We start from the raw sequence: 9,227 nt of genomic DNA on the forward strand, positions 1-9,227 counted from the left end.
CCTTGGCCAGGCAAGCCGTGGGCACTTGGGAGAGGCCTGAGCATGGCAGGTGGCCCCAGTTGAAGCCGGAGCCGTCCCCCATCTGAGTGAAGGCTGCCTGTCCAGTCTGCGTGCTGGGCCAGGCCTAGCGCCCCAGGGCCGCTGGGTCTGCTGGGTGGGGCAGCCCTGGCCCAGCCTGCCCTCCATGGGGGCCGGGGGGCTGGGGAGGCAGATCTCTTGAGGAAGTGTCAGGCACCAGCCCTGTGGCTCTGGGAAGCCAGAGGACGGCAGGAGAGGGAGGCAAGGCTCGGAGCGTGCAGGTTCCCCCCATGCAGTTCCCATGCCTAGAACCTTCCAGGGCACTGCAGGGGGCAGGCACCCTCCTTGGCATCTCTCTCCTCCCCTTCCCTCAATTCATTGGTGTCCATCTTCCGTCCTCCAGAGCTGGTGGCAGTGGCTGGCTGGCGCCCGACCCGCAGATGTCCATGCCAACCACAACCTGGGGGGACGGAGGGGCTCTGGCTTTGGGGCCTCCCCTCCTCCCTGCCACTGCCCGTCCCACCCGTGAGCACCTGAGTGCTGGGTGGCGGGTGGCACTTTGCCCTCAGACCCCCCACCCTACACAGATGCCTGTTTTGTCCTCAGACCCCCCCACACACACACACACAGATGCGGTTTTCTTCCTTGGGCTCCCAGGCTGATCACGTATGATGTGTGTGCATGTGTGTGGGGGGGTGTGGTGTGTGTGAGTGCATGTGTCACGTGCATGTGGATTTCTGGCTGCAGCCCCTGGAGGCGTGTGTGGCCCTGGCACCCGCGGGCTGCTGCGGCTGGCTGAGGTGGGCTTTCACTGCGACCCCGCTGGACTGAGCCCAGGGAGGTGGCTCCAGCCTTCTGCCTGTCTTCTGTGCCCAGGCCCTGCCAGCCTGTCCCTCGAGTTCTTCCTGCAGCTGCAGAGGGCCCTGCCGCCGCCGCCGCCCACCTGGCAAATGGCTCTGCTTGGCGACAGCGTGCAAGTTGCATTTGAGCTGCACCCCCGCCCATGGTGGGAGAGGGAACCTGGGACAAAACCTGGGACGTGTCTCTTGCTACCAACCATCCTTCTCCCAACACTAAGCTTAGTATGAACTGGAAATCGCATGAAATAGACCTGTTTTTCCTTTTAAACCCAGGTCCCTGAGGAGAGTTCTGCAGACGTCTGTGGGCTTGCCTGGGCCTGGGCCTGGTCGAGGGCTGGTGACATGGGTGGGCGGGGCTGTGTTCTGGGAGCCTGGTCCCTGCCTGGGGTCACCCAGGAGCTGGCCTTCATCCAGGCCTCACCACACAGACGTGGGTGTGGGGGGGGCTCCCTCCAGAGACAACCTCGCCTCTCTGACCTCCCCCACCCAGGGCCCCTGCTCAGCCTGGCGCTCGCCCCTCCCTGCCCTTCCCCCTCTGCTTGGCTTCCCTGCACCGGCCTCCCCCTGTGGAAGTGGCCGCAGGGCACACACGCACACACACACAGGCCAAGTGGCGCCCTGGGGGGATTCCTTGTGTTTTGTTCCCAACTGTGTCCCCAGGGCCAGTGCTCAGCAGGTGCTTGCTAAGTGGGCACCAATTCTTTCCCTGCCGGGTGGGGCAGGTCGGCCATGGAGGACATAGTTGTGCCTCCCGGGCCTGGGCTGGGTGCGTGCGGGTTGGGCGTGCACACACGTGTGGGTGGTCTCCCTAGTGGGAAGGACTCGGACAGGGGTGGGGGAGAGGAGTAGGGGTCTGGGGAGAACCCAGGGCATGGGGAGCCCCTGGACAAGGCCAGGGCACCAGGAGTAGCAGAGGTGGGGGTGCCTCCGTCGCACCCCTGCCTCCTTGCATGGGGCAGGAAAGCACAGGGTGCAGGCACTCACCAAGGGGACAGCCGCCATCGGTCTCCCTGCTGACGTCACCCAGAGAAGCCTGGGTGATGCCGAGAGGCCGGCATCCTCCTCCCCTCCCCCTCCTCTGGCTCCACTTCCCCCCACTGAGACCCCAGCTGTCCCACCTCGGTCTTTGCACCTGTCTGTTGCTGTCTCCAGCTCCTGGCACAGGGCACTCTCGGCAGACGCTCAAGGTGAGGAAACAGCACGGGTGGCAACAGGGAGCAGGGAGGGTGGCTGGGACAGGTGTCACAGGGACACTGTAGCCCAGGAGTCCAGTGATGTCCTCGCCTCGGGTGCCGGCTGTGGCCCCTTCCCGCTGGGAAGCCAGCCCTCCGTCTTCCCCGCCCGGGACACACCTCAGCCCCAGGACCCCACGGCAGCGGTGCTGGCACTGGGACTTTATTGGGTGAACATAAATAAAAATAACCGGGCACTGGAGAGGCCCAACAGGGCTACTTACAAAGGGACAGCGCTGGCCGGGGCGGCTCAGAGGCGGGTGAGCAGCGCCAGGAGGACCAGCAGGACAGTGGGGGCAGCCCCGCAGGGTGCGAGGTTCCGGCTGCTGGGCTGCTGGCCACGGGGGCCTCTCTGCTGGCCGCCCCGCCTGGCCCGCTGGAACTGCAGTTCAGGGATGACCCGGTGGATCCAGTTGTGGTGGGAAGTGACCCGGATGTAGACGCCGGGGCGGTTCTCCCGGGCGCAGCCCTCGCCCCAGCTGATCACCCCAGCCTGCAGCCACGACTGGCCCACAAGGCACACCAGGGGGCCACCGGAGTCGCCCTGCGGGTCAGCGGAGGCACGTCAGGGCCCCGAGCCCAGGCACACACACCTGCGCTGACTCCGCGTCCGCCTCTCTCCCCTCAGCCTCCGTGGCCTACCTTTTCTTGACAAAGGTCCCCATTTCTCTAGTGCCCCCAGGTCACCTGCCCTAGTCACCTGGGGGATGTGTTGAAAATGCGGTTTCCTAGGCCCAGCCCAGACCCACTGACTCGCACTCTCCTGGCGTCCCAGGAATCCGATTTTCAAAACAAGTTTCCCAGCCGATTGGACGCCCACCTGGACCGGGACCAAGTCCCTCGGCCACGGCGGCCCCTACCTTGCAGGCATCCTTCTTGCCCTCGGCGAAGCCGGCACAGACCATGTCGTCCTTAATGGTTTTGGGCTGGAAGCCAGACTCGGCGTCCTTGCTGTAGAGCAGGTTGCACTTGGGCGTGTCGATGATGGGCACGGCCAGCTTCTGCAGGATCCGGGGGTTGGGCAGGTTGTCTGCGGGGGGAGCGGCCTGCAGCTCAGCGGGGTCTCGGTGAGGCCCACGGCCCTGGGGTCTTGGTAGCCTCTGCTCTGTCCCTCCCCATCTTTCTCTTTTCTTTCTTTTTTTTCCCCGAAACAGGGTCTTGCTCAGTCTCCTGGGCTACAGTGCAGTGGCATCATCACAGCTCACAGTATCCTCAGACTCCTGGGCTCAAGTGATCCTCCTGCCTCAGCCTCCCAAGTAGCTGGGACTACAGATGTGTGCCACCACGCCCAGCTAGTTTTTCTATTTTTGTAGAGACAGGAGTTCACTATATTGTCCAGGCTGGCCTTGAACTCTTGGCCTCAGGTGATCTTCCCACCTCGGCCTCCCAAAGTGCTGGGATTGCAGGCATGAGCCAGTGCACCCAGCCTTTCCCTGCCCATCTCGTGCTGGTGGTTAGATCTTCTCTCCTGGCTCAGGGCTCGGACCCACTTCCTCCCTCTTTCTAAGCACCAGGCGGGGCTTTCTGCCCCTTCCCTCCACTTCTCTGGGCTCGGCTTTCTGGGTCTGCTGCCCACACCCACTCGTGTGAGCAGAGATCTTGTGTAGGCGCCCTCTCTGGGCATGTGCCCCCTTGTCCCGGGGCCACCCCGCTTGCTCACCTTGCTCACTGGGGCTGCCCCAGCCCGTGACCCAGCAGTTTGTGCCCGTCTCAAAGCTGACGGAGGGGTCGGGCACGCACACGGGCAGGATGTAGTTGGTGAACGTCACTGGTGCCTCGAGCTCCACCAGGGCCACGTCGGCACTGGAGGCCATGCCCTGGTACAGGGGGTTGCTCTCCACCCGCTTCACCCGGGCGAGCACGGCGTGTGGCCCTGGCCGCACCAGCTGCCGCGCCCCCAGCAGGACCTGGTACAGCGATGTTTCAGAGGTGCTGGAGGGGGAGAGCGGAGAGTTGGCCGGGCGTCCCCTCCCCGCATGGAGAAGGGGGCCGGGAGGGCCGGGGTGCTCCTTGGCCCACTGCAGTGCATGGCACCCCCTCTGCACACTGTCTCCAAGGCAGCGCCCTGCAGTGGGGCGCAGCGGCTCAGGGTGTAGAAACTGAGGCCAGGCCACCTGGCCTTGATGCTCTCTCCACCCTTGGCCCCTGGGTGACCTTGTGCAAGTCACTGAACAAGTTTTCTGTGACTCAGCTTCCTCATCTGTAACATGGGGACAGTAACAGTCCCTACCTGAAAGGCTTGCTGCGAGAGGTGAAGGGGAGGACCCCACACTCTGGGTGTGTGAGGCCCAGCCCGGCCTCGCGGGGGCAGGTGACCTGCTCCCTGAGCCTGAGCTCCTGAATCTGAGATGTGGGTTTATAAGCATCAGAGCTTCGAGGAGGAGGGATGCTTGGGAAGCCCTGCAGGTCCGGGCCAGCGTGCTGTGGACCGGGTGACCTGGCCCTTTGCTCAGGGATTGATTGCACCGCTGACCTTGGAGGAAGGGACATTCTGCTACAGTCCCAGCCAGGCAGAGTGTCCTGGATTTGCGATGGGGAGGCCAGAGTGAGGGAGGAGTCTGCCAGCATTCCTGGCACAGGGCCCCAGGCGTGGCCAAGTGCCTCCTTGGCAAGACCAGCAGCCAGGCTGGCGGGAGGAAGGGCTGAGGGCAGCGACCACAGCTGGAAGTCAGCCCTGGCGCGGGACCTAAAGGGAGCATGGGCCTGGGAAGGCGGCCAGGGCCCCGCAGGCGGCCGGGCGGGCGGCGCTGTCCGCGGTGCTGAAGCGGCGGGCTCGGGGCGCAGGGACTCACTTGGAGAAGCAGTGCGCCGCGGTGAGGACCCACCGCTCCGTGATGAGGCTGCCCCCGCAGAAGTGGCTCCCGTTGTGCTGGATGCTGACCTGCCAGGGCCACTCGCCCTCCAGGGCGTCCTGCCCGCCCACCATCCGGGTCAGCCTCTGCGGGCGCCCGCAGGCTGGGGGGACACAACGGGGTGGGCACTCGCTGGGGCTCCCTGCTCTGCTCCCCCCAGTCCCACGCTCCAGTTTCTCCTTTCTGGTCGATGCTCGGCCCCCCGCCGGCTGCCCGAGGGGGCCCTCGAGTGGCGTAGCATCTGGGCAGGCAGACCCTGCAGGCTGCTACAGTCCCCGGGAGCCGGCTGTCCCCGCACAGGGAAGGCGGCATAAGTCCCACCTCTGGGGGCCCCGGGGGGTTGGGATGACACGCTGTCCTGGGGCCTGGCACAGAACAGGCGGTGACTGGGGTATCACGCCCTCGAGAGGCAGGCGACCCAGAGGGGACAGTCATTGTTGGGGATGGTCTCCAGACCCTGTCCCCGGCCCCCACACCTCAGTGCAGGTCAGACCATCCTCCTTCCGGGCGCCAGTTCTGCAGAGCCACAGCCTCTCCCAACTTTGTGTCAGGAAACGTTAGGAATGCTCCCTGCACATCCATTGTCCCTTCTGGGCATGTGTGCGTCCCTGGCCCATCTTGCAGCTCTCAGTCAAGTTGGCACCTGTCCTTCCCACCCAAGGGCCTGGGATGCTTACCTCTGGACACCTTGGCCCCCTGCGTCCCTGGAAGTGAGAAAGGGGTGATCAGCCGACTGCCAAGGCCTGCTCCTTCCCACCCCGCTCCCCCACCTCCCCCACCTCCTCCGGGCTCAGGAGGGACGGCCTGCAGGGGGACCCCGGAGGAGGGGCCAGGGGTCTTCCTTCCCACCAGGCCTGGCTCTGCAGTGTTGCAGGCCCAGGCCTGTGGGGCAGAGCTGACCTGCAAGGGCAGACAATCTCCTCGCCCCACAGGGAGCGGATCCGGATCAGGAGATTGCACTGAAGGGACCCTGTGGCCTGATGTCCCCTTCTCATCCTTGCAAGGGCCTCTCCCTCAACACCCCACACCCATCCCTGTCTGGAAGCTTCAGGGGAGGGTCTGGCCTCCAGCCTCGGCACCGTGGGGTCTCCCTTTCTCCCTGGAACAGCTGGGAGCCGGGTCACAAGAGCCCAGGAGCCGCCTCCCGGGGCTTCCTCGTGGTCTGTGCCAGAGGGAGCACGTCCCCTCCAGTTCTCCCGAGTCTCACTCGCTTCTGCTCCGAGCCTCCAGCCCCGGCCCTGAGGGCTCCACCCTGGTCTCAGGGGAGTAGAGAAGCTGACCCAGTGGCCACCAAGGGCCAGCCCTCCAGGACTCTCTGTCTCGGGCATGCCAGCAAGACCCCTGCTGGGCCACATGTGCCTCATCCTCCAGGGGAAGGGGACAGGCAGAGAAATGAGGACTAGGGCCATTCTGTGGAAACCGGGAACAGGGATCCATTGTCCCCACACCTCTGGACACAGGGCGAGGCTTGTGACGTGGCCTTTACCAAGTGCTGGGACCTCTGGCCCAGGCGGAGACCCCCGCCAGGGAGGCAGCCCCCAGCCCCAGCCCAGGGTCAGCACCACCCCGGAGATGAAGGAGACCTCCCGGCGTCCCACGCCCAGCACATGTGGGTCCTGGGGGCAGGTCTGGGGCGGAGGACTAGAGCAGCCACCTCTCCACCCTCAGCCCCAGTCTCTCTCCGGGGCCCAGAGGTCAAGAAACCTCCTATGGACCAAGTCTTCACTCTGACACTCTGACCAGAAAAGGCTACCAATGCCATGGAGTCGAGGAGCCATGGGGACAGGAAGTGGCCGTGGGGTGTCCAAGGACCCTGAGGATTTTTTATTTTTGAGACAGAGTCTCACTCTGTCGCCCGGGCTAGAGTGCCGTGGCATCAGCCTAGCTCACAGCAACCTCAAACTCCTGGGCTCAAGCGATCCTCCTGCCTCAGCCTCCCAAGTAGCTGGGACTACAGGCATGCGCCACCATGCCCGGCTGATTTTTTCTATATATTTTTAGTTGGCCAATTACTTTCTATTTATAGTAGAGATGGGGTCTCACTCTTGCTCAGGCTGGTTTCAAACTAACTCCTGACCTTGAGCAATCCTCTTGCCTCGGCCTCCCAGAGTGCTAGGATTACAGGAGTGAGCCACCTCGCCCGGCCTGATCCTGAGGATTTTTACAGGATCCTTATTCTTGCTGCAAGAGCCCCGGCTGAGGGGCACATGGCGGGTGAGGACGCGAAGGGTGGGGTCCCTGGAGGGGGCAGGAGGAGCAGGCAGCCGCTGACAGCAGGGGCCAGCGGGAAGTCTGCCCCGGACACTGCTCATTCCTTCGTGTCCATGCGGGGCCTGTTTAGGGTGCAGATGCCCCTGGGGGGGATCATCGCCCCTGGTCCCCAAAGCAATTCAGGTTCCCAGCACCTGACCTCTTGCTCTTGCTCAGGCCTGGTGATGCTGCCTGCAAGTGCAGGCCCATCCGCCACCTCTGTCCTCGCTGCTGTGAGGCTCTCCCCCTCCGCCCCGGGAGAGTGCAGGAGCCTAGTTCTCGTCCTCCCTGCCCCCTCCTCCCTCGCAGACCTCCCCTGCCTAGTGCCACCCGCTGCTGCTTGTGTAGCCCCGGCCTCGCCTCTGAGTGTTCCCTGTCCCCACTCCACACCCGGATGTGCTTTCCTCCCAGTCTCTACAAGTCCGAACCTCCATCTAGAGATCAAGGCCTAACCAAAGTGCCATCTCTTCCGGGAAGCCCTCCTTGCATGCACTGTCCATCTTGGAAGCCGCCTGACCTCTCTGTCCTCCCAGCAGGCCGCCCAGAGCTCTGCCCACCTCAGCCTGGAGTTAAAGTCGGCGTCTCATCCCACTTCTGGGCCCAGGAGGGCCGTGAGGGCAGAGCCCACATGTGGGGCTTGAGTCCCGGGAGAGTGGTTGTCGGGGGCTGGCTAGGAAGGGGTGATGTGGGGAGCTGGGCTCTTCAGGTGTCCTGTCGAGAGCTTGGCAAGACCACCGGTGGGTCAGGCCCCTGACATCCCCATGGCCGGTGGGGCTGGGGGAGGCCTAAAGTCCCAGGCAGCACTAGCCAGGGACCTGGTGGGGTCTGGGCCCCTCTGGCTGGGGGAGAAGGTGGCATCTGGGAGTCCAGCCTCTGGTCACCATGGACTGTGAGCCAAATGCAGCCACTTTTCCACTTTGGCAATGACCGTGATTACTCAACCCATGGGGAGCAATTGCTGCCCTACAGCCCCGTGGAGAGGGGCTGCCCTCAATGATGCCATTGTCCTTGTGCCAGAGGCCAGGAGTGGGAGGCCCCCTCCCCCAGAGGTGCCACCCTGGTGCCCTCCTAGCCCAGAGAACAAGGAAGCACAGAGCCCTGGCCGAGCTGCCATCTGGGGTGACCCGGCCCAGCCCTGGGAGGTGACTTGAGGACAGGGAAGTGTGGTGGCTGCCAGGCTGGCCGGGCTGGCCCAGGAATGCGGGAGGGTTTCCCTGGCAGAGAGTGGCCCGCCCCGCAGGGAGGGGCTGGCACCTGCTGGCTGTGACCCAGGACAGGGAGAGGGCACTGTGGGCACCGCCTGCTCCTCTGTCAGCGGGAGGGGGCCCTCTGCAGCCTGCACCCCGCGCCCCACCCTGCTGAGCCCCCAGCTACAGCAGCCCCGGGATTTGGAGCCCCGTGTCTCCATCTGGGCAGTGGGGGGACAGGCTGAGACGAGGACACCAGGGAGCAGGCCCTGAGCTGAGCACCCTGCATGAGCCCAAGGAAAGGCAGGGAGGAGGCCCTTGCCAGTCCCGGCCCCCAGGTCCCCTCAGGCCTGTGCCCACACTCCCCGTCCTGGCCTCCCTGCTTTGGTTCCCCAGGTGGCACATCCAGGACCTTCCTGCATAGCCTGGGGACGGCACAGTTGGGGCGGGCAGCGGGGGCCGTCCTGCAGCCCAGGGAGTGGGGGCTCGGCCCGGCAGCGCAGGAGGCCTCGCAAGGCACGAGCCACTCCCTGCGCCTTCCCGACCAGACTCACCAGACCGCAGCTGCAGCAGCAGCAGCAGCAGCAGCAGCAGCTCCGCCGCCAGGGGCCGCCTCATGTCCTCGGGCCTGGCTGGGGCGCGGGGCCTTGGTCGGCGGCGCGAGCTCCAGAGCACTGGCGCTGCCCGGCTCCATGAAGTGGGTTTTATGCCAGAGGTGAGCACCGGCCCCGCGATGCCGCCCAACCTGTCGGCCCGGCCTGGCCAGCTCTGCTCCCCAGGAAGGAGGCACCCCAGAACCCGGCTGCTCCGTGACCTGGCCCTGAACCC

The 9,227-nt window shown here is 65.0% G+C and overlaps 1 protein-coding gene across 1 annotated transcript; it reads right to left on the reverse strand.

Annotated features, from left to right (window-relative positions):
- Window positions 1-2,360: 2,360 nt before the first annotated feature.
- PRSS27 (serine protease 27) lies at window positions 2,361-9,017 on the reverse strand. Its single transcript, XM_075995538.1, has 9 exons — window positions 8,954-9,017; window positions 8,812-8,863; window positions 7,128-7,200; window positions 5,742-5,862; window positions 5,640-5,666; window positions 4,903-5,065; window positions 3,771-4,042; window positions 2,971-3,140; window positions 2,361-2,654 (listed from the first exon to the last, which is right to left on the reverse strand). Exons 1-9 carry the CDS (start codon window positions 9,015-9,017, stop codon window positions 2,361-2,363), a joined length of 1,236 nt encoding a protein of 411 aa, XP_075851653.1.
- Window positions 9,018-9,227: the final 210 nt, after the last annotated feature.

The sequence above is a fragment of the Microcebus murinus genome, chromosome 19 (genome assembly GCF_040939455.1).
Source record: "Microcebus murinus isolate Inina chromosome 19, M.murinus_Inina_mat1.0, whole genome shotgun sequence".
Taxonomy (NCBI): Eukaryota; Metazoa; Chordata; class Mammalia; order Primates; family Cheirogaleidae; genus Microcebus; species Microcebus murinus.

Excerpts from the sequence above, each read along its gene's own strand:
- PRSS27 (XM_075995538.1), bottom strand. The coding sequence starts at position 9,017 with ATGAGGCGGCCCCTGGCGGCGGAGCTGCTGCTGCTGCTGCTGCTGCTG. Across the intron at positions 3,141-3,770 it reads GGGCAGCCCCAGTGAGCAAG|ACAACCTGCCCAACCCCCGG; the intron begins GTGAGCAAGCGG and ends CTCCCCCCGCAG. Across the intron at positions 2,655-2,970 it reads GCAAGAAGGATGCCTGCAAG|GGCGACTCCGGTGGCCCCCT; the intron begins GTAGGGGCCGCC and ends GCTGACCCGCAG.